Below are 25,796 nucleotides of genomic sequence, written 5' to 3' on the forward strand. Positions count from 1 at the left end.
GAATCCTTATGAGTGAAGTAAAAATCTGCTGATGGTCTTCTTGGACTTTGAGAAAGCATATGATTGTGTGTGCAGGAACAAGGTATAGGTAGCCTTACAGAAGAAAGGTGTCAAGAAGCATACAATAGAAAGAGTGAGAGAGATGTACAGTGGGATTATCAGTGTGTGTGAAAGTAGGAGGAGAACAGAAAAAAGTGAATTAAGACAAGGAAATGATCTGTCACCTTTGCTCTTCATTGTAGTAATGGACGAGCTAATGGCAAAAGTGGCGAGGAAAATTGGGGAAGGAAAAATGAAAGTAATGATGTTTGCAGATGACTTGTTAGTCTGGAGAGAAAAGTAAGAGGATATCCAGGAACATTTAGATGCATGGGAAGATGAGGTGAAACAGTATGGAATGAAATTTAATGCCAAAAAGAGCAAGACATTGATCACAGCTAGAAAGAAGGAGAGACCTACAAAAGGGATAATGCTTGGAGGAGAACAGCTTAGAAAGGTAGAGAGTTTCTAGTACCGGTGAAGTATCGTAGAGGGAAGTGGAAGAAATGATAAGGAAAAGATGTAGCATAGGAGACAGGCAGGTGTGTTCCTGAAAAGCGTCAGAAGCCTGGTTTTGGAGCAAAAGAGTGATATACAGGATGTACTATATACCTCTTCTGACATATGCAGCATAAACTGGATAAATTTCTGAGAAGCAGAATAGGAGTGACAAGAATGTATAAGATGAGAAATGAAAAGATTAGAGATATAGTAAAAGAAGAGCCACTACAGAACAGGACAGAGGCATCTAGACTTAGATGGTATGGACACACAAAGAGGATGGCAGAGGAAAGGATACCAAGGAGGATGCACGAAATAGAGATAACAGGAAAACAACCAAGAGGAAGACCAAGAGACAGGTGGATAAAAGGAGTGGAAGAGTATGTACAGAGAAGAGGAGAGGACTGGGCAAGAGTGACGAAGTAGAAGTGGTGGGAAGACAAGAGGAGAGGGGAGAGGAGAGGCTTATGTTCCAAGCAGACCTAGCCAACAGCTGGAAACAGCAGATGATGATGATGATGATGATGATGATGATGATGATGATGATGATGATGATGACAAACACCCAGTCCTCAGGCCAATGGAATTACTGTAACCATTTAAGGTTAAAATCTCCAACCCAGCCAGGAATTAAACCCGGGGCCCTCTGAACCAAAGAACACTACGTTGAACATTCAGCCAAGGAGCCGGATGGTGTGGAAGTGAATGGACAATAAAAGGAAAGGAAAATAGAAGCCTTTGAAATGGAGGTAGTCAGTTATCCATTTATCCTGGCAAGATTAAGGACACAACTATATTTATGTAATTGAAGGGCTATATTACTAGCCAGCCACAGAATCGTAATCATCTCCAGTGTACAAGCCCCCTCCATCTCATTCTGTCCTTGTACATCTCTTCTTCCACCAACTTATCCCAATTATGGCCTTTCTTCAGTACATCCTTCTTCAATAAGTCAATCTACTTTCTTCAAATCTCTGCCAACAGATTAGGAATAGTACATCATCAGATGCAAATTCCAAACATTTCGTTCCCACTAGTGTCTTGGTGGTTTTTCCCCTTTTTTAAATACTTAACATCTCTTTCATATGTACAATATGTACTTGAGATGACCTAATAACCTAAAGTCTGTTTTCAATCCTCCTTTTTGGATAAATGTCCCTTTTTTCAGGATTGTGTGTGTGGTGTTTTGTCCTTTACCTTAACAGCTTGTAATATATTGTTAAAGGCAAAGGTAATTATATAATTTATGACAGTACTCTATAAATTGTGAAATACATGCTGAATGAAATTCTGGCTTGTATGCTGCCTATATCAGCTGACTACATAGTTGCCCTCATTGGCAACACATTCTCAGCTTGGCTGCTTGGCTTTCTTGTTCCAAATTTCAAAGCACTGTATTTTTTTAAAAAAAAATTTCTGAAATAGACCTATTCGGTTTTGCTTTGATAGTTTGGGCTCTTAGGTACATGCATTACATTATAAATTGAATTTGATCATTCCTAGAATGTAAGTCTCACCAAAGGTTTATAACTATTGGCACAATTAGTTGTAATATAAAATGTCTTCTTGTTCCATCACATTTATTCAAAGAGCACCTAGGTAGGCAGTGGATCATTGACCTCCATTTCTCCCCTCCTTGTCTTGATTCACTTTGACACTTCATATAGGCTATTATTACAGTGGGCTTGCCACACCCCAGAGGCTTACAATGAATAAACTTTTAATGTCCACCTATTCAATACAATAATAATGTTGTTTATACTGTAGATGTAATTACAACATTCTAATTATATTCAGTAGGCTACTACTTTCGACGCATTTTTGCGTCATCCTCAGCTGTACAAAGAAATCGAAAAATAGGCAAAACTCATGATAGATATTGAATTTGTGTGATTATAAAACTCTATGAAATCTACATTAAAACAATGACACATAATAAAATCTTATTGAACAAGTTAAAGACTTGCAAGTCAAACATATACTGAATGCTGAATAACAGTTCTCAAGTTGATTCATGTCCCTGTGGACATACAGTAGTAAGCTCAATAAATTTGGTGAGTGGTTCACAATAAAAAACTATCTTGTGTTTCAAAACATTTTTACACTTTAATTCAACTGCGGTTTATAAACTGCAGTCATCTTAAAATAATCGTGAATATTGCTGAATAAAATTTGGGCATGGCAGAGTTTTTCTATATCTAAGGCCTATGAGGTGGAAACATATAAATAACTCCTTAAGATGTAAACAGGAACTATGTTTATCAGTTCAAATGTGGAACCTGTGAAAAATACCTATTTACACGAATAATCCCCGCACCCTAATTTTAAGAAGGCTCATTTTGTAAAAAAAAAAAAATGCCAACATTGATGCAAATAAAACCCGCACCCCAATTTTGTGCCTCAATATTTTTTTAAATATGCGGGGATTATTCGTGTAAATACGGTAATAAATACCAGTAACAATTCGAAGCGCAAAGTTTTAAGACTCTACTCAATAATATAAGTGTATGCAAGACTCACCCCTTACGGCCATAGACTGATCATAATGTAAATAACACTTATATTATTGAGTAGAGTCTTAAAACTTTCCGCTTCGAATTGTTATTGGTGTTTTTTATTTTTCACAGGTTTCACATTTGAACTGAGAAACATAGTTCCTGTTTACATCTTAAGGAGTTATATGTTTCCACCTCATAGGCTTTAGATATAGAAGAATTCCACCATACCCAAATTTTATTCAGCAATATTCACAATTTTTTATGATGACTCCACAGTTTATGAACCGCAGTTGAATTAAGGTGTAAAAATGTTTTGAAACACAAGATATTTTATGATTGTGAATCACTCTCCAAATTTATTATGTCCACAGGCACATGAATCAACTTCAGAACTGATATTCAGCATTCAGTATACGTTTGACTCGCAAATCTTTAACTTGTTCAATAAGGTTTTATTATTTGTCATTGTTTTAATATAGATTTCATAGGGTTATTATATCACGCACAATTAAATGTCTAGCATGAGTTTTATATAATTTGCCTATTTTCCGATTTCTTTGTACAGCTGAGGATGACACAAAAATGCTTCGAAACTAGTACTGAATATAATTAGAATGTTGTAATTACATCTATAAACAACATTATTATTGTATTGAATAGGTGGACATTAAAAGTTTATTCATTGTAATTCTCAGTTCAATACGGACAAAAAATGAAATTCTTACGTTAACACCTAAAGGCTGTTTATACCTAGCTGCAGTATTTCGATGAGACCATTCCTAACCTGAAAAACAGACATTGCATGCTGGATTTCAGTGGCATTTCCTCCTCTGGAAGACCAGCCCTCACCTAAAGGATCTCCTCTGCGTGAGGCTGTTTACCCTTGTAGAGAGAGGTTATTTACTGCCACCCAACACTCAGCATTGAGTTGCTGGCTTTACAGTCTATTCCATCCCATAGCAGGATAACCCTGGCCAGACAAACTGTAAAAGAAACAAATAAGTGTATGAATATACATACCGTATTTACTCAATTGTAAGCCCACCCTTATTTTTATTATTATTAACACTGCTGGTAAAGTAGATGACAACCCTTTATCAATGCAATAGGAAAAAGTTCCAAAAATAATGCTAGAAGTCACCATAACTCTTGTGAGAGTCTAGAATCTAGAAGGCAGACTTAGAACCAAGCAGCTTTTAAGTGTGCTCTGATGTGATTTTGTTTGAATACAGCTGTAAAACATAACATGTGAAATCACCATAAACAGGTTGTGTCAAAATTTGAATCGCAAACCTTAGCTAAAAATGGGAAACCATCTTTTACACACCACTATCATCCTTTCCACACTGTTTAGGATCCTTTGGCAACTTCTCCCCACTTCAGACAGTGTTCGGATATGGGAGTCATTAAATATGATACTGCCAATTACAGAACCCAGCCAGAACTACTCCCTGATTTGGAGGTTAGGATCATTAATCACTTGAAAATAATTAGAAAAATGTATTCCTTCTGATTGCAGCATATTGCACCAGAAAAACAGCATATTTGATAGGAGTCATGGATAATCTATTGGCATTCTTCTACTGTAGAAAATGCTTCTCATGGATGCTGTCACTGCAGAAACTCTGCTAACAATGCTATTAACTGAAGCTTTTGAAATTCTAGCACTGTCTCCAAACATTTCTTGAAAAATAATTGGTCGTGCATTTAAAAATTGTTCGATCCTGAATACGATTGATGGCATGGAAGACAATACTCTGTACAAAGATAGTGACAAAGAAATCTGAATTGTCTGATGGTGATGACTGACTAAACAATTAAATGGCAGAAAATTTATTCCTTTGTATACTTCATTACTGTAATTTTTATTTTATATTCTAATTTCCCAGCAGTCGGCTTACATTCAGTGAAGGGTTCACTGTGGGCTGAGGGAACAAGAGAACATGGACAAATATAGAGACACACACAAAAAAAAAAAAAAAAATGAAATGGCATATGGATTTTAGTGCCAAAGGACATGTTTGGCTCACCAGGTGCAGGTCTTTGGATTTGACGCCCGTAGGTAACCTGCGCATCATGATGAGGATGAAATGATGATGAAGACAATACATACACCCAACCCCCATGCCAGAGAAATTAACCAATGATGGTTAAAATTCTCTATCCTGCCAGGCATCGAACCCAGGACCACTGTGACCAAAGGTTAGCACACCAACCATTTAGCCATGGAGCCTGACTATAGAGACACAAAAAGATAATAACAAACTCCTCAACCCCCTGTGGGTGGGTGAAGCAGATGAAAAATACACCTACAGTATCCCCTGCCTGTTGTAAGAGGTGACTAAAAGGGGCCCCAGTGGCTCTCAACTTGGGAGTGTGGGTTTGCAACCACGGGGCCCTTAGCTGAGTTCTGACATTGCTTCCACTTACTTGTGGCAGGCTGCTCACTTTCATCTATTATGTCCGACCTCCCTTGGTCAACTATTGTTCTTTTCCGATCCCGATGGTATTAGAGCATTCGAGGCCTAGGAAGTCTTTCATGTTTACGCCCTTCGTGACCCTTGTCTTTCTTCTTCAGGTACTTCATTTTTTTAAATGTCGGATCCCTTCTTTTTTTTCCTTTTCCTCTCTCTCTCCACCCCTTGTGGGAGGGAGACGCAGGCAGAGAGTACACCCACGGTATCCCCTGCCTTTTGTAAGAGGTGACTAAAGGGGGCGACCAAGGGATGATGACATTAGAACGATGAGATTACCTGTGATCAGTACCATTACGTGCGGAACACCATGGGTCGACGTTACTTGCAACTAGTACCACCTTGTGAGGAAAACAATGGGTCTGTGTTACATAGGAACATTACCATTGTGTGCGGAACACAACAGGTCTGGGCATTGCTTCTGATAAATATCATTGTGTACATTCCACCGGTCAGTTCCACTGTGTTCAGTGAGTAGTGCCATTTTATGAGAAACACCACGGGTCTACGTTGCCTGTAATTGGCGCCTGTGAAAAGTACCACTATGTGATGAAAACCACGGGTGTTCATTGCCTGAGAGTAATATCATTATGTGAGGAACGCCATGGGTTTGTTTTACCTGTGGGCATTACCATAATATGAGAAACGCCGTGGGTTTACATTGCCTATGATTAGTACCACTATATGAGCAACACCACGAGTATACGTGGCCTGTGATTAATTCTACTAAGTGAGGAACACCACAGGATACCTGCGCCTGTGATTAGTCCCACTGTGTGAAGAATACCGTGGGTCTGTGTTGCTTGTGAGTTGTGCCCTTATGTGAGAAACAACATAGGTTTGTGTTACCTGTGAGTGGCGCCACTGTGTGTGACATAACATGGGTCTTTATTACCTGTGATTAGTGCCACCATGCAAGAAACACCATGAGTCTACATTACCTGCAATTAGTACTGCTATAGGAGGAACACCGTGGTTCTGTCCGGCTCCATGGCTAAATGGTTAGCGTGCTGACCTTTGGTCACAGGGGTGCCGGGTTCGATTCCCAGCAGGGTCGAGAATTTTAAACATAATTGGTTAATTTCACTGATACGGAGGCTCGGTGTATGTGTCGTCTTCATCATCATTTCATCCTCATCATGACGCGCAGATCGTCTATGGGCGTCAAATCAAAAGACCTGCTTCTGGCGAGCCGAACTTGTCCTCGGACACTCCAGACACTAAAAGCCATACGCCATTTCATTTCACTATGATTCTGCCTTACCAGTGATTAGTACCATTATGAGGAGCTGGTGACCTTGTTTTGGAACCCCCGTTCATAAGTATCATCCCAGTACTTAAAGCATTGTGAAGTGGATCCACTGATTGTTTTTGTTCACGATCATTTTTTCATCATTCGTTTTAGATTCTAGTCATTGGATACATTTTGAAGTTTTCGTTTTCATTTCATTCACCTCGCACCATTAGGGGCTGATGACCTATCTACTAGGCCCTTTAAACAACATCAACATCGACATCATCGTCGTCATCATCATCATCATCAAACTTCTTATCTTCTTAGACTCATACCTTCATATATGGATACTTTCATACATAACCACTCCCAAAACTTCCTGATTTTTAAATAGACCTAGAGATAAATACAGCTGCTGTATATCTATAGATCCTTCATACCATGTAGAATTTAACATGGTGATTTATTCAATGACATCTCTTATGGATACTTATCCCATTAAAGCCCAAATTAATTTTTGTATCCTTCAGTGGAAACATATTGATAAAGGAATATGAACTATATACAGTAAAACACCAGTAAAGTGCTCTTCAAGGAATTGCGTGTTTACCATTTAACTGGGACCGAATAGTGGAAGACAACCAAATTTGTACAACAGATTAAAAAAGAGAATTTTTTTGCATTTTTATTGAAATATTGCAAACACAATATTGTAAATGTGTTTTTTTAATTTAATCCGTTTACCCTTCAAGGTTGGTTTCCCCTTCAGGCTCGGTGAGGGATCCCACCTCTGTCGCCTCAGGGGCAGTGTCCTGGAGCGTGAGGTTTGGTCGTGGATAAAACTGGATAAGAGGACCAATATCTCACCCAAGTGGCCTCGCCTACTGTGCTAAGCAGGGTCCTCATGGGGGATGGGAAGATTGGAAGGAATAGGCAAGGAAGAGGGAATAGAGCAGCCGAGGCATTAAGTTATGTACCATCCTGGCATTTGACTGAAGAAGTGGGAAACCACGATAAACTACTTTGAGGATGGCTGAGGCAGGAATCGAACCCCCTCTACTCAGTTGACCTCCTAAGGCTGATTGGAGACTCCGTTCCTGTCCTCATACAATTTTCAAATGTCGCAGCAGACCTGGAAATCAAACTCGGGACTCTGGGGGTGGCAGCTAATCACATTAACCACTAAACAACAGAGGCAGACATTGTAAATGCTATTGAGAGAAGTGCTGCACATGTTAATGTGTTATGGCTATGCAGCCAAGTTCTGCATTCAGGAAACGAGTGAGTTCAAACCCCACTGTCAGCTGTTCTGTGATTTCCCATTTTCACTTCCAGGCAAATGCTGTGTCAGTTCCTGTTCATAGGCCACAGCTGATTCCTTCCACCTCCTTGCCCAATTTCATTCATCATTCATTTCATTTTCATTAGATCCACAACCAAGGTTAGTGTCAGAAAGGGCATCCAGTCATAAAAAATAAAAGCATGTCATGTACAGCAGAAGTCCGCTATAGCAAGTACGGCATATAACGAGAACCCTATTACAATGTCAGTTTTTGTCTGTCCCTTCAAAATTCCTATATTAAACTGTGTATTATCCTTCAGTTACAGCATCCGTTATTACGAGCGATTAAGCGTATGCGACTTTTTCTGTTACAGATTACCCAGCAATTATATTGCATGCGATTGATCACCTTTGGTATCATTTTCTCGCTATGTCCACTAGCGATCTCTCTTGTTGACATTTGAAGGCGATGACTGAGTCTATTAGTAATATCCGTTGACTGCTTTTCTGTAAAGAAAAATGGAAATGAAAGAAGAGAACATGTTTTTGTAATAAATGCATAAGTGCATAAATAACGTGTCCGATAGCAGTTGTTAACTCTTTAGAAATAAAGCAGAAGTAAACGATTTATTAATTTTAATACTTGTACACTGAAATTAAATAAGAATGCAATAACCTGAAGATATGGCAGAGCGCATCACTGATTTCAGAGGTTAGATTATATTTTCTCACGTCTGGTTAAATTTCGGTAAGGCTATTCCCATGTAAATTTACAGCGAGAAGGTTATCACTTTTCTGCTGGTGCTTTGATATACGTTTTCATGGTACATACAGAGGCCTCTGTAGTGATACTATAATTTTTTCAGAATGAAATTAAACATACACTTTCATATAGTATCGGATTTCGAAAAATAAGGGAGAGAAAGCCGTTGTGTGGATATTATCCGCTAAAACGCAAGTTTTGAACAAACTGATTGAAGTTGCATACCAATGGGGTTTTTCCCGACTATTACGAAAATCGGATATAACGACAAACTGCTATAGTGAGTAAATTTTTCACCGTTATGAATTCTCAGTATAAGGGACTTCCGCTGTAATTTCATCTAACCTCATCTCTAAAGAAAGAATACGGATGTACTTTTACTGTTGCCACCCTTGACATTAACGTATTCTTAGTTCTGAATGACCACAGATGTATATGTTTTTTCCATATGCTCACTGGCACATCAGATTCAATTAAAATGAAATAGTCATGTTTAATATGTAACGAAAAATTATTGCCAACCTTGACAGGATTTTTCACTTGCTTCTTTGAAACAACTCTTCAACCTCTTTAGTTCCTCAGTTGTTTCTTTATTTACACCACTCCTTAACATACCAAGAATGGGGTAGGTAGTCATACACAGTACTGTAAATGCTACATGTTTCATGTTCCAATATGATATATAGTATTCGTGTAATCACATGCTTAATTCTTACAGCAGAAAACAACTCGTTAATCAAAATGTACTTCGTACACAAACCTGAACAGTGAGTAATAATATTTTCTGTACAATTTAACTATGAATTTACACTTTTTATGTTATGGGAAGCAATGATAAATTGCCCTATCACTCACATCACTGCAAAGACGACCTGCCACATGGGAACTGGATCAACAGATTTGTCTTATTCATCCCCATCATCGTCATTGTGGCTCCACACTGGCATGATTTTGTATGATTTCATGTAATTTAAAAATTTCTATAGGGAATTTAACATTCATTTTAATCACACAGACACTGTACAGTGCCAAGGATAGCACTTAACTGACAAGCAAAATTTTCGAGAACTAAGGAATAGAAAAGTCAGTACAAAAGAGAAAGGGTAACTACACGGTAATAATGGTATTGTTCTGAGTAAGGGTATAGGCTTTGGGAGTGCAGGTAACGAGACTAATACTTTGCAAAATCAGAAAAAATTTAATTAACGTAGTTAGAACAAGTGACAAAAATTAACTTTTTTCCAGATTTTACTGAAAATGAATTGAAAGTTTTCCATGACTGATGCATAATAGGTAGGATTTGAGCAAACTATATGGGGTAATTTTTAAAAGCTTTATATATGAGTTGTGCAGTGACCTGAGAGAGAGAAAAAACTTCTTACGCCGGATAGTGCATTAAGCGGGCAGGTATTATCAGGGTCTCACTATATTTCTTTTGTAAGTAATGGTCTTGGTTCGGGTGAAATGTGCAACCCTCCTAAAAGACACTAAACCTTAAGAGGGACAATAAGCATTTTACTTAATATGTCTATTTGTCGACTTTCATTTCCCAACCACAGCTGACTTAGATTGCCTCCCCACCGATCTTGGATGAGATCAAGACCCAAATGAAACAGCTTAAGAAGAATAAGAGCTCAGGTGAAGACAGAATACAGGCAGAGATGATCCAGGAAGGAGGAGATAAACTTCAAGACAGAATACATTGTATGTTACAAATAATCAAGACCAAGAAAGAACTACCAACAGAATGGAAAACAGCTCTAATCTGTTTGATCCATAAGAAGGGTGACAAATTGAAATGTGATGGCTTTTGAGGAAGTGCCAATTTAGTGTTCCATTACAATACACAGTGTGCCCCACCCCCAGCGGGGCCAGGAGACAGCATGCATGTTCCGAGCGGTATATTCATAACCTCCCGTGTATTCTATTTGCGATATTATTACATTTATTGTTTATTTTTGCACCCAATAGCCTTTTACACTATCATGAGTACTAACCTTTTTTTACAGATGGTGTTGAAAGTGGTGTCCTTCAGCGCTCACACATTCCTGGCATCTTCTGATGAAATTGCTATTGACACGTATAATTTAATGTTGTGTAATTGTTGTAATTACTGTTATTTGTTTTTAAGTTCATCTATGGTGTGGGAATTATTTCTGTAAACTTTATTTTTTTAGGGTTCCCCACAAATAAAATTTCCACCACACAGTAAGGTCAGGGGAGCAGGTGGGCTGTAACCCTATCGATATAATCCTGTTATCAAAAGCTACCTCTATGTCTTGCAAAGAATCGTTATCTGTCAACATTTGAAAAAATGGTACAAGAATAAAAACTCTTCGTTCAAGCGTGAATTTCGCTAGCATTTCAATGGTGTAATAATGTAATTAATCTAATTAATTCTTCTGTAATTCAGCCACACATGCTCTTGAAACAAACGTATCGCTTCACGACTTCCCACGACACACAAACTTCAGTAACTGACCGCTTCGTGACTTCAGCATGAAGTTATGAATACACCGCTCAAGCTTATATGTGCATGTTGACTGCGGGAGCGAAACACATTGTTTTTTGTATGTTGAGAATCTAGATGATACGATGTGTCACATTGACCATTTTCTTTATAACACTTTGTGTTTCATATTTATTAAAATATGTGTACAGTTACATTATAGGATCTGTATTGGTTGTTGATAGGTGTACTGGATGTTAGGTTTACCAGATGCCCAAATACCGGGAAGTTGGCCTGACAAACTGGGAACCCAATATAATATCCAAGCTCCAATGAATGTCACTTTGAATGACATTGAAACTGCAACATATATTTCTGTAAGTAAATCTTCATTTTGTTAAGTATTGTGTTTGTGTATATTTTATGCGTATTGTCAGATTTCTCTTTACTGCCACGCAGCTGATGATGGCGCCGTAATTAGCACCGAAAGTAGTACTGCAATTAAAGATATGTTGTAAAACATCTGACAACATTGTTTTTGTATTGAAAAAGGTGGAACCTGTATGATTTTATAAGTATTTGTTATCTCAGTTCAATACAGGTAAATCAAGAAGTAGTTTCTTATGGTACATGCCTCTACCTGTCAGCAGCTTGTTGTAATGTACTTGCTTCCTTGCTCTCTGTGGCCCTTTGTACTTTACTGTAATATTCTTTTGCATTAGTGCTGATCTTGATTTGATCTCTTCCTTCCTGTATAAAAGAAAGACATTTTTTGGTTTGATATTCAAAAACTACTGACAGATGTAAGAAGCCTTTAAAACATTGCTGGAATGATCTCCATAGTGACTCTCTTTATCTGTATATATAAAACTAACAAGATACCTCTGCTTTGCTACAGTTTTAAACTGTAAGTTGTTATTCAAAGTTTTACATTTTGGAGAATCCACTGTCAGCTGAGCCTGTAAAATACGCCTCAGTTCATACGTCAAACGGTTTTTGGGAATTGATTATTTTCTGATCTAACACTCATTTGAACCCCGTACGGAAGAATTTGAATGTTTTAAACCCTATCTTATTTACCTTCTAGGATGTAAAAGTGACCAACCTGTGAAATTTTTATTTTGTACGTCGAACAGTAATGGAGGAATGAATACTCTTTAAGGAGTGAATATTTTAAAATATTTATTAGCATCTAGGATATAGAAGAAACAATTTCGGAAGAATGGATATTGTGTTTTTGAGAGTCAACCACCATCTAAACCCCTTAGGGGTGAAATATTTTGCAGTATATGATATTTTATTTCTAGGACATGAAAGAAGACCCTTCTCGCAAAATTACAACTTTGTACGTCAAACGGTTTTGGAGGGATGAATAATTTTGTTTACGGAGCTAACCTCATTTAACACTTCAGGGGTGGAATGTTAAAAAGTATTTCCTATTTCACACCTAGGATTTAAAATATATACCGCTATTTGGAAATATGTCTTCTAAAGTTAAAACGTTTCAGAGGAAGGAATTAATTTCTTATTTTTTTCGGATCTTAACCCTCAGTTAACTCTCTGAGCAGTTAAATTTGTTTCAAACCTTCTGTTATTTAACACCTAGGATATCATTTGGAATTTTAACTTCATAATTCAAACGGTTTCATATAAATGCATATTTTTGCCATCATTCCTCACCCACCAGTCAAAACATCCTTAGGGGTCTATTGTTTTAAGTCCACTTCTTATTTGTATCCTAATAAAAAGAATTTGACTCCTTACGTTGATCCACCCCCCACCATATGTCCCTCCCCTGCCACAAAATACGTGTCTCTTTATTTTTAAAGGAGAATCCAAGTACCAGTTTTCTCACCTGTAACATCCTTTGTTTTCAAGATATAAGTATCCTCAAACAAAGAATTCAACTACTTTTTCAATTCATTTATCCCCCTCCCCTTAATTGGATTTTACAAAAACAAAAGAATAAGTGTCTATTTTTCAAGCAGGTACCAAATACAAATTTTCATGTCTGTAACATCTTCAGTTTTTGAGATGTAAGTATCCTCATAAAAAGAATTCAACGCCTTTTTCAGTCCTTTTTAAGTGTTCTTTTCCAAAAATGAAAAAATATGTGTTACTTTGTTTTTAAAAGATATTAAAAATACCAATTTTCACGTCTGTAATATGTTAAGTTTTTGAAATATATTGTAGACTAGCTGTTACCCATGGCTTCACTCGCGAGGATTTAGTAAGCTGATAAACGTACTGCACTAAGATAAAGGTACTGCACTAAGACATTATCTGAAAATTATTATTATTATTATTAAAGCGTCTTTATTGTGGCGAAGTTAGGGCTCCCGGCCCTTTCTTACACTTAACCACTTCATGTATATACAATGTATATTTTACATAAAATTTAAACATATGAAATCTTTACAACCTAAAGTATAACTAAAGCAACTTAAGTATCACTAACTAAACTAAGGTGAGTAAAGTATAACTAAATTATATACAGGAACACATTGCAATAAACAACCATATTCACTCTCATTCATGCATCCCATTCACACTCAAGAAAGACTGGAAGTGCTTAAAAGATGACGCTGGCAAAGGATTTTAAATTTTGTCTTAGATTTAGCTTCCCTGATGTCATTGGGGAGTTCATTCCACCAGCTCGTGGCGGTGATAGTGAACGATCTATTGTAGGTTGCGGTTCGATGCACAGGAATTTCTAGCGTACAGCCTGACCGGGTATTGAACAGGTGCAGGGAACTAAGGTAGCGAAATCTGGTGGATAGGTAAGGAGGAGTGTTTTCAGAAAGCACTTGATACACCAAAGTAGTTGCGTGGAGTCTACGTCTGTCATTCAGTCGTAACCAAGATAATTGTGTATAGAATGGGGATACATGGGCGTATGGTTGTATGTCGAATGCATACCTGATGCATGCATTTTGGGCACGTTGCAGTCTCATGCTTTGCTCGTTATTGATATCAATAAAAACTGTATCACAGTATTCGAGAATTGGAAACAAGAGTGATTGAATGAGCTTTATTTTCAAGGACCGAGGAAATATATTTTTAAACCGCTTCAGAGGATGCAGGCTTTGATATACCTTTTGGCACACTTTCATCACATGTTGCGACCAGTTCAATGTTTCGCTTATAGCCACACCAAGATTCATAACTGTTTCACAAAATGGAATAATGGTATTGTTTAGTGCTACAGGAGGAATTTCATATTGTTTTAAGACGTGTAAGTTTTTTGAAGTACCAATGATTATTGCTTGCGTTTTAAGAGGATTAATTTTGAGATTGTTACTCAATGCAAAATTACTTATGAGACTTAAATCAGCATTAACTTTTTCTACAGCACTCTGAATTTTATCAGTTCTTGAGTGGTAGTAGATCTGCAGATCATCAGCATAAAGATGATACTTGCAATGTGTAATCGATTTGGCAACATCGTGTAAGTAAATTGCAAACAGCAATGGTCCAAGTACAGACCCTTGGGGGACACCGAGGGGTTTGTTAAGCCACTCAGATCTGCTATTATTTACTTTGACACACTGACGGCGATTTTTGAGGTACGAACTGAAAAAGTTTATTGCCGTCTTGCTGAAATTTAATGAATCCAATTTTGAAAGTAGCAGTTGAGGAACAACAGTATCAAAAGCACTAGAAAAATCAAGTAGAACCAGTACAGTCACTTGTCGAGTGTCCATTGCCTGTCGGATATCATCAGTTACTTTCAGTAGGGCAGTCGTTGTGCTGTGTCCTTTCTTGAAACCAGATTGGTAAGGGTCAAGCAGTGAGAAGTTAGTCAAGTAAGTGAGGACTTGTTCGTGTACCAAGCGTTCTAGTACTTTGGAAAGGGGTGGGAGAATGGATATAGGGCGATAATCTGATGGTAAACTAGGAGAATTCTTCTTAGGAATAGGAATGACGATACCGTGCTTCCACACAGTTGGGAATACTCCCTGTACAAGGCAATGATTAAATCCCTGAAGTACAAAAACTCACTGAAAAATTGCATTTCATTTACCCCAGAACCTCTTTGTAAACCATGTTTGTGGCATTGCCTTTTGGGGCTAAGATGGCCAGGCTACTGGCAGAGCTAAATTTGGAACATGCGACCACTCTACATGTGAGAAACAGTCCTCTTTTAAGTCGGAAAAAAAAAAGGGGGACGATTCTTTATTTCTAAAGGAGATTCCAAGTAACAATTTTCACATCTGTAACATCTTAGTTTTTGAGATATAAGTATCCTCATAAAGAGAATTCAACTCCTTCCTCACTTATTTTCCATCTCCAGCTTAAGTTGATTTTCCGAAAACAAAAAGTACGTGTCTCTTTATTTTTAAAGGAGATTACAAATACCAATTTTCACGTCTGTAACATGTCAAGTTTATGAGATATACTGTATATATGCTCATTTTAAAAACTGCCCCACTCCTTGGCTGAGTGGTCAGCGTTGAGGCCTTCGGTTCATGGGGTTCCAGGTTCGATTCCGGGCTGGGTCAGGGATTTTAATCGCATGTGGTTAATTCTTCTGACTCGGGGACATGTTGTTTATGTTTGTCCCAACACTCTCCTCTTCCTATTCACTCAACACACCACATTACCAACCACACCAGGAACACGCAATAGTAATTACATCCGTACACATAGAATTGGTGTCCGGAAGGTCATCCAGCTGTAAAACAGGGTCAAATCCACATGTGCGACACAGTTCGCACCCGCAGTGTGGGATTTATTTATTTATTTATTTATTTATTTATTTATTTATTTATTTATTTATTTATTTATTTGTTTGTTTGTTTGTTTGTTTGTTTGTTTGTTTGTTTGTTTGTTTGTTTGTTTGTTTGTTTGTTTGTTTGTTTGTTTGTTTGTTTAGCATATGGCTAACACATCACATTATAAATACAGTAGTAATACACAATATTTACAGTTTGAAGAATTTACAGGTTTAAATTATTTACATAGTCAACACACAAGGGTGAGAGCAGAAAAAAAGTCTCTTGGGTTTCCCTGGTAAGCAGTGAGAGGACACTGCTCCACAATGTGCCAAACTGTTTGCTTCACAGCACCACGACTGCACGCCGCCGAATTAAGTATTCCCCATTTATGGAGGGAGTCAGCACATCTGCCATGGCCAGTGCGAATCCTGTTGTTAGTTGTCCAGGTCTTCCGTGGAAGATCAAAACCCTCTGGTTTGTTTTCCAGCCATGGTAGATTGTGATATTCTGATGGAGCACTGGATATCCACACTTGCTTCCAGGGCTGAAGCAGATTAATGTTAGCATCTGCTAGGTTTCTGACTGTTTCAGTTTGACCTAGGTTCCTATATTGTCATTGTGATATGTTTTAAGCCAGGAGATCCCAAGGATTGTCTGGCCTCCAATGTTGTTGCTTTCTTAGCACCACCCAGGGGTCACGTTTAGGGCACTTTGAGATTAAACCTACGGATGTAAAGCAACAGCGTACCCCCACAGGTGTGGGAAAGGCAGTTGAAGAAGAAAATAGTTATTTTTAAAGTTTTTCCAGTTGATACTAAAAACTGCGTTAACCTAAGAAACAAGGGAATGAGAAAACAAATGATGCAGATGGAAATGAATAATAGTAGCACATGGTGGGGTTGTGGACCTCATAGTTTACAAATTATTAGTTTATAAACGACAAAACAGTTTGAAATCGCTGTCAAAATCCTAGTGGAAACCCATCACATCAAAATGGTCAGGAGGAGAGTGGGAGCAAACATTTTGAGAGAAACCAAGCCTGAATTAACCTGCAGGCGAAAAGCCTGTGATAAGGAGAAAAAACACCTTAAATTTAAGGCTTCAGAAATAGCAGCATTCTTAATATCTTCTCAATCTAGCGGTCCCTTTCTTCATTATTGTTTCATAATGTTGGCTGGTGTTTTGCCTTATCATAGAGGGGTCGGAAGGGCCGCATATAAAAATATGAGAAGCTGTGTTAGGTAGAAGACAGATGCATAGTAAATTGTAGTAATCTAGTGGAAACCGTCAATGAAGTTCTAATCTGTAATGGAAAAAATGAGGTTGTATGAGAAACATGGGTTGATAAGTAAAAAGTGTGGAATGGTTGTGAAGAAAGCTTAAACTTACGGTGTGCAGTAGGTGGTTGTCCTCTCTAGTGGCCTGGCTTTCTCAAAGTAACGGTCTCGTTCGCGTGATCGAGTCTATTGTTGGTTCGGCTGTGTCTGCTAGGATGGAAGGAGCGGAGGGGGAAGGGGAGGTACAGGGCTGGTTTGAGGAAGGGAGGGGTGTTGAGTTGGAGAGATGGAGGTGGGTTTGTTTGGCAAATATAAAGAATGAATGTTTCAAGAGGATGTTAGTTTACTCGCTGACTTCTAAAGCTCGAATGGTGTGGCCTTCTTAAAGTGACGGTCTCGGTCGCGTGATCGAGTCTATTGTTGGTTGGCTGTGTTTGTTAGGTTGGAAGGAGCGGAGGGGGAAGGGAGGTGCAGGGCTGGTTTGAGGGAGGGAGGGGATGTTGAGTTGGAGAGATGGAGGTGGGTTTGTTTGGCAAATATAAGGAATGAATGTTTCAAGAGGATGTTAGTTTACTCGCTGACTTCTAAAACTCGAATGGTGTGGCCTTCTTAAAGTGACGGTCTCGGTCGCGTGATCGAGTCTATTGTTGGTTGGCTGTGTTTGCTAGGTTGGAAGGAGCGGAGGGGGAGGGGTGGTGTGAGGAGGGGGAGGGGAGTGGTGGTGAGTCGGGGAGATGGAGGTGGGGTTTGTTTGTGTTATGGAAATTCTGACAAATGTATGGAATGAATGTTTCAAGTAGAATGTTCTTTTTCTCGCTGACTTCATTTAAATTGTGAGTGGGGTTCATAAACTGATCTAAATCGATGTGGATGCTCTCGAGAATGTTGAGCAAGGTGCCTTTTTGCTCATAATGCAGGATCTTCAGGTCTTTGTCTATTGAAGTGTATTCGTGGCTGGATGTTTTATGGTGTTCGCTCATAGCTGAAAAACGATTATATTTGAGAGCGTTGCGATGTTCGGCGTATCTTATGACAAAATTGCGGCCTGTTTGACCTATGTAGCTGGAATTACAGGATTGGCACTTTAATTTGTAAACTCCGGAGTTCAAATATTTGTTGTTGATGTTGCTATTGTTATTGTTGACAGTGTGTGGATTGAAAATGAGTTTGGAGTTGGTGAGGGAGGTTCTGTAAGCTATTTTGATGCTATGTTTCTTGAAAATATTAGAAATTTGGTAAATGCTACTATTATTGAAAGTGAATGTGGAAAATTTTTCTTTTGGAGCAGAATCTTTTACTAGGGTAGTCTTGGGTCTGCTTTTGTATCTATTGATGATTCTGCTGATGAAGGTTCTATTGTAACCATTGTGTTCTGCAATGTTGTAGATGGTATTAATTTCTTTTTTGAAATTCTTGCGAGATAAAGGGATAGTTAATGCTCTGAGGACCATGCTATTGTAAGCTGCTTTTTTATGTATGTCTGGGTGCACAGAGGTCTGATGGATGGTATTGATGGTGTGGGTGGGTTTCCTGTATATATTGAAGGATAAAGTGTTGTTGCTGTTGCGCATAATGGTTAAGTCCAGGTAATTAAGGGCTTTATTGTTTTCTGACTCTATGGTGAATTTTATATGCGGGTCAATAGAGTTGAGAAATCCAAGTACTGTGTTGCTGTTGGTAACGTGGGAGTCTAAAATAACAAAGGTGTCATCTACAAAGCGTGTCCAGTGTTGAATGCCATTGATCTTGCCAATGATGTGAGAATGTTCTAAATGATCAATGTAGATGTCTGCAAGGATTCCTGAAGCTGGTGACCCCATGGGAAGACCTATCTGTTGGTAAATGACATTATTGAAAGTGAAGAAATTGTTGTTCAAAGTAAATTCCAGAATTCGAATAAATTCATCTATTTCGCCTATACTTAAATTGCTGAATTTGGAGAGATTGTTTTTGATCAATTGTACGGTGCTGTTAACGGGAACATTAGCGTACATGTTAGTAATATCAAAAGAATGAAGAGTGTGGTGTTTGGATAAATTAAAGTGTTTGATCTTATTGCAGAATTCTAAGGAGTTCTTTACTGATGTGTTGGCTTGAAAACGATAGTGTGACTTGAAGAATTTGTGAATGAAACGAGATACTTCATAGGTCGGACTGTTTCTGAAATTGATAATGGGTCTTATGGGGATGTCTGTTTTATGGATCTTGGGTAGCGCTTTGGCTGTGGGAAGTTTCGGATTCATGATAATCATTTTGGATTTTTCAAGGTCATTAAACAGAAATGAAATGTTCTTGATGATGGTTTTTAGGTCTCTTTGTATTTTATTAGTTGGATCTTTTTTAGAGGTTATGAAGTTGTTGTCTGTAAAAAACGTGTGTGCTTTATTAACATAGTCACTTTTGTCCATGATTACGGTAGCATTTCCTTTGTCGGCTTTTGTTATAATTAAGTCGTTTTGTTTCACTTTTTTCTTAAGTTTGTTTACTTTAGCTACGTGCACTGTGTTGGGTTTAATGGTTTGTTGTTGATTGAGGATGGAAGATAGCTTGTGTTTGACTTCATATCGGACCTCTTCTTGTATATTAATTGGTAATTTATTAATGGCCAATTCAGATTCAGCTATGGTGGAAATTAAATTATCACGGTTAGAAGGATTACCCCAATTATGTTTAGGTCCCTTGCTCAGCACATCAAGATCATCGGCATCAAGAATGATTTTACTTAAGTTTACTACAGGTTGGTGAAAATCATTAGACCTTGTGTTATTTGAGTTGTTATGTTTGCTAAGTATTGTTTTTGTTTTTGAAAGAGCATTCCATTTCTTGTCAAGTGTGTTTTGTTTCTTTAACAAAGTGAGGTTAAGTTTGTTGGAGACGTGGAATTGAAAGGACGTCCATTCGAGGGGGCAAAGGAGAGTGGAAACTTCTAAATGAGTTTCATATAGTTTGTGGTTCAGGAGAGATTTCTTTTTATGGAGAAATTTGATTTCCTCTTTAATCCAGATTTTATCGGTTTTAAGTTGAGTCGCGCGAGTTTTTGCTGTATTTCTGTGAGTTTTCTTGGTAAACTTTAGAAAATTGGGGGTTATGTCATTTATCAAGCATTTTTTCAAAAAACGTAAGTCTTGCCCTAATTTGGCGACCTTTATTTTGAGATTGCAATAAAGGTTGGCTTTCTTCTTTGCCTGGATGGCATTTCCATTACAAGATATTAATACTTGGGTAAATAATGCAAGTATCGAGCTCGAATTATTATTATTATTATTATTATTATTATTATTATTATTATTATTATTATTATTATTATTATTATTATTATTATTATTATGTATTTATTTTTTCGACTTGAGAGAAGACTGTTTCTCAGATGTACAGTTTTATGTCGCATGGTCGTCTTTTTAGCCCCAAAAGGTAATACCACAAATGTGGTTTACAAAGAGTTTCTGGGGTAAATAAAACTCAATTTTTTAAAGAGTTTTTAATAATAATAATAATAATAATAATAATAATAATAATAATAATAATAATAATGTTATTTGCTTTGCGTCCCACTAACTACTTTTACTCTGTGTCGGTGCGACGTAAAACCCCTAGCAAAAAAAAAAAAAAAAAAAACTACTTTTACGGTCTTCGGAGACGCCGAGGTGCCGGAATTTAGTCCCGCAGGGGTTCTTTTACGTGCCAGTAAATCTACCGACACGAGGCTGTCGTATTTGAGCACCTTCAAATACCACCGGACTGAGCCAGGATCAAACCTGCCAAGTTGGGGTTAGAAGGCCAGCGCCTTAACCGTCTGAGCCACTCAGCCCGGCTAAAGAGTTTTTATACTATAGGGATTTTCAGATAATGTGTTAGAACAATGCCGAAGAACGATAATTTTTATCAAATTACAAAATCCACTCGAGCAAAGCCGCGGGTAACTGCTAGTAGTATGTAGAGTTAGTTGCCTGCTCTTAAACTTTCACACAACTACCACTAATATTTCCCTTATTTTTGACTGAATTGATAAAAGATATTGAACAAAAAAATCTCCATGAGCTATTTTCGTGTAGATAAGTAGAGTTTTTTACTTTAGGCAGAAATTGTTTGAACAACTTATAGCTAAGATCATACTCTCTTTATTCTAAACCAAATACCAAGTTTTATTTAAATACACTTATTCATTTTCCTATGATGCTGTACACAGACAAATATTAAACCGAATTTGACTGAGGTCATTACAGTCACATCAGTATTCCTGTCAGAGTACAATATTAACTAACTGGAACTTTGTGTTCAAAGGCAATTTTATTGTATGGGATGCTCATTCAAATGAGAAACAACACAGTTTCGCCCTTTTCACGAATGGTACTATACTGGCGTTCCAGCAGTGGTAAATTCCAGAGCTGGAATGATCCCACCACAGATAGTAGAGAACCTTGACCTAATGTTTTCCATACCGGGTGAGTTGGCCGTGCGGTTAGGGCCGGACAGCTGTGAGCTTGCATCTGGGAGATAGTGGATTCTGACACAAGTGTGATAAACTGATATAACTTGAAAACAATATTCTCTCACCCTTGGGTAAATAATGCAAGTATCGAGCTCGATTTTTTATTATTATTATTATTATTATTATTATTATTATTATTATTATTATTATATGCGAAAAAGACCAGAAAACTGATCACGCAAAGCTCACTTAGAAATTGTGCATTTCCTTCTTTGCCAGGCAGCCTTCAATTTTTCTCTCATCGTGGTTCTTCGTTCTTCTGTCCACTTAGCTCCTGTGGTTTCTCTCTGACTCTACTTCCCACTTGTTGATTTTCGTTCTGTAGCAGGTTCGGTCAGTGATGTCGGCCACTTTGATTCCTGATTTTTCCAGGTCTTGGCGGATTTCCGTTGTCAACCTATTTGTTTTCATGTTTTCTGTTGCCTCAAGTAAGATTTTTGTCAGTCTTTTTTCTTGAAGGCGTCTGATGTGTCCGTAAAATTTCAGGCGTCTTTTTCTGATGTCGGCCGCAAGATTTGAGAGCTCCTCGGTTTTTGTACGAGATTGCAGTCTATATCCTTCGTCAGTCGGTTTTGGGCCGAGAATTTTTCTGATGATTTTATGTTCCTCTTTCAGGATGTCTTCGAGTACTGTTTTTCTGTGGAGATCCAGTGTTTCACTCGCGTATAGTATTTCAGGTTTGATCACAGTGTTGTAATGTCGAATTTTGGTGAAGATTGAAAGGCACTTTTTGTTGTAAATGTTTTGTGTTCGGCCGAGGGCTCTCTTCATTTTCTGGATGCAGACCTCGAGGGCCTTCTGTTCTTTTCCTGTTGGGACTATAATTTCTCCGAGATATCGGAACTCATTTACTTTTTCGATTGTGCCAAATTTTCATGTTCAAATTCTGGAGGCTTCAGTGGTTGCACATGATCTTGGTTTTTGAGAAGGAGATTTGTAGGCCGAATTTTTCTGAGCATTTCTTGAGGGTTTCAATTTGGCTGATTGTCTGTTGTTCGTTTGTTGCGAGGATCGCAAGATCATCTGCAAAAGCGAGACAGGAGATTTTTACATGTTTTCTTGTCATACTTAATGGTTGCCAATTTCCTTGAGCTTTTAGGGCTTGTTCCCATTCTCTCATGTTTTTGTCCAGGGCTATATTAAAGAGTAGTGGGGATAGTCCATCTCCTTGTCAGACACTGGATTTTATCTGAAATTTTTCAGATATATTTCCCATGAATTTTACTTGGGAGGTTGTGTTAGTGAGAGTTAGTCTGATGATTTTTTGAGTCTTGTTGTCCAGTCCGTATTCACTCAGTGTTTGGAAGAGGGATTGCCGGTCAATGGAGTCGTATGCTTTCTGGAAATCCACAAAGGTGCAGATTGTGGGTTGTTTTCTTGTGTGTCGTAGTTTCAAGATGGTTTTCAGATTAAGTATCTGTTCTGCACAGGATCTGTGGGGCCTGAAGCCCGCTTGGTATTCGCCTGTGAGTGGTTCTAGTTGTTCCTGTGTTCTATGGAGGAGGGCTGCGGAGAGGATTTTGTATGCAACTTGTACCAGGGAAATTCCCCTGTAATTGTTCACATCTGTTCGGTCACCTTTTTTGTGAAGTGGAACGAGAAGGGCGTTTTTCCAATTTTCTGGTAGTTTTTCCGTTTTCCAAATTTCTTGTATGATTTGTGAGAGTTCTTGCAGAGAATTCTTTCCTAGATGTTTAAGAAGCTCTGCTACGATGCCATCGTCTCCGGATGTCTTGTTGTTTGTCAGTCGTATGTGTCAGTGTATTTCCTCTTGTGTAGGTGGGGATGAGTTTGGGTTTGAGTTCGGGTGGGGTGTATGTGGAAACCTTTCCGTTGGTTCTGGGCAGTTGAAGTATCTCGCGAGTTCCTTGGTGTTTTCGTCATTTAATCTATTGCGGAAGACGCTGTAAAAATCTCTGGTGTTGTAGTTGGCGGAAGTCCTGTTCGGCCGACTTCAGTTGGTCCTCCAGGTATTTCCTCTTGGTTTGTCTGATGAGTTTAGAGGTCTGTCTGTGGACTTTGCGGAATTATTATTATTATTATTATTATTATTATTATTATTATTATTATTATTATTGTTGTTGTACCGGTTGGTACACCTATATGCCGCACATTTGAATTTTCCGCCTTGAAGTACTCATCTACAGCTGAAACTCTGAACTTTAAAACTGAATTAATTCAACCATTTATCTGAAGATGTCACTGTGTTAATTTCGAATTATTTTTGTTTACTAATTATCAAGAAGTGTGAACATTCTCTCACAGATGTCTCTACCAAAAACTATGATCATGCACCCTGGTGCGAAGTGAAGGAACTTTTCTTGAAGACATTTTGTATTCATAAGTTGTTGTCTTTACTAAATTTTGTTCTTTCTTTCCGCCTGTGTTGAATTTAGCCAATCCCGAATTTCTTTAATTAATTTTGGACCAATATTGTCATTCTTCTCCAATTTTAATGTGTAAATTTTGGGCAACCAATAAACGACTGTGGGTGTGTCTTAATCATTCATGAAAGGTCTCGAATCTTCCACGAGGGTTTAAAAACTGCTGATTTTCATGGCTCGTCGCCACTTCAACAACATCTAGCTTAGTGTATGGAAGTATAGCAGGGGGCAGGTTGCGCCTCTTCTTTCGAGCATCAGCTCTTCAGCAAAGGTAATGGCCTTTTAACATCTTTATTTCTTTCTTGCTCAGCAGTTTAACCCCCGGGGAAGCTTGGAAACCTTTTCAAAGTATCCTACCTGTTTAAAAATGTAACTTAGTGCCGGCTTATGTAAACATTTTCTTATTACTTTAATTGTAAATCGGGGATAGAGAGTGCTTTACCCTCTCGAGCTCCCCTTCAATTTGGATTTGAGGTGACTACGTTTTCATAACCGATTTTCTTCTCTCCATTAATGTGTTAAATTATTTTTCTTATACGAGTCACCTCTATAGTACGGGAATAGCCCCTGTGTATCGGCTTAACGCCACTTAGGTTTTAACAAGCTTTCATGTAGGAGTGCAAGTACACGCCTCCATTCATCTTGACATTTTTTTGGGGGGCCATTTAATTAATCTGTTCCTTTTCCACGAAGGCCCAGTAGATTGGGTACTAGATACCCCTGTTTCTTGATAGGTGTGCCTTGAGGGCAGTTGATAGTAATGTTGGTTGTTGCCTTTGATAGGCCTGAAAGATTGAGAGTGGTCAGCTCTTTCTGGTGTTTTGAAAGGTGCCTCTAGGAGGCTTGATATTACTAGGTGGGAGCAAGTGCTCCATGTAATTAGGGGTTTTCTGCCCTTTGGTATTTTGTGGTTGTGAGCTGAGAGCTCAGAGATTGTAAAAGGTGGGGCTTGAAGCCCAGATCATTAATTTGTCTCTAAATACTTGCTTTTCTGGTCTTGTACCTGCAAATCTTGTTGTCTATTGAAAATATAACCTTTATTTAAATTTTAAATTCATCTTTCGGACTTGTAGTTAGACCCATTCCAACCTGCACCTTCTTTCACCCCTGCTGTTCCACCCAAACACGGTAACAACAATTATTATTATTATTATTATTATTATTATTATTATTATTATTATTATTATTATTATTATTATTATTATTATTATTATTATTATTATTATTTCATGTACATCCACTTATTAGTATCATTATTAGTTTGTGATCACATTATTTTTGAGTTTAGTTAATATAAAAACCTGTATATAATTTATTATTACCTGTATTTGTGATTTGTAATCCACTACAGAATATTGTGAAACACACTGTAACTCCAGAATGGCACTCAGAGACAAGAACTCTGCAGAATATTCTATACATTATATCTGGGCCTTAAGCACTCTAGAATTTGCTGATTCTTCTTAGATATGTGTCTTTTAGAATGGGAATGGCTGTGTTGTAAAGAATGTTTGTTTTATCTGTGATTTCGTTTAAGTTGGGATTAGCGTACTGGTCCATACTGATGTAGAAATCTTTCATTATATTGAGCAAAGGGCCTGTGCCGTTCTCGATATTAGTGAACTTGTACTTATGATCCTCGATATGTTGCCCTATGGATGAAAACTGATTATATTTAGTGGCATTGA

The 25,796-nt window shown here is 37.9% G+C and overlaps 1 protein-coding gene across 1 annotated transcript in view; it reads left to right on the forward strand.

The window, feature by feature from the left end:
• LOC136876302 (5'-3' exonuclease PLD3) overlaps positions 1-25,796 on the forward strand; it is a 139,916-nt gene that overhangs the window by 65,202 nt on the left and 48,918 nt on the right. The window contains exon 8 of the mRNA XM_067150135.2: positions 11,486-11,617. Coding sequence (XP_067006236.2) covers positions 11,486-11,617 — 132 coding nt within the window. The remainder of the gene's footprint in view (positions 1-11,485; positions 11,618-25,796) is intronic.

This window comes from Anabrus simplex, chromosome 6 (genome assembly GCF_040414725.1).
Source record: "Anabrus simplex isolate iqAnaSimp1 chromosome 6, ASM4041472v1, whole genome shotgun sequence".
In the NCBI taxonomy this organism is placed as follows: Eukaryota; Metazoa; Arthropoda; class Insecta; order Orthoptera; family Tettigoniidae; genus Anabrus; species Anabrus simplex.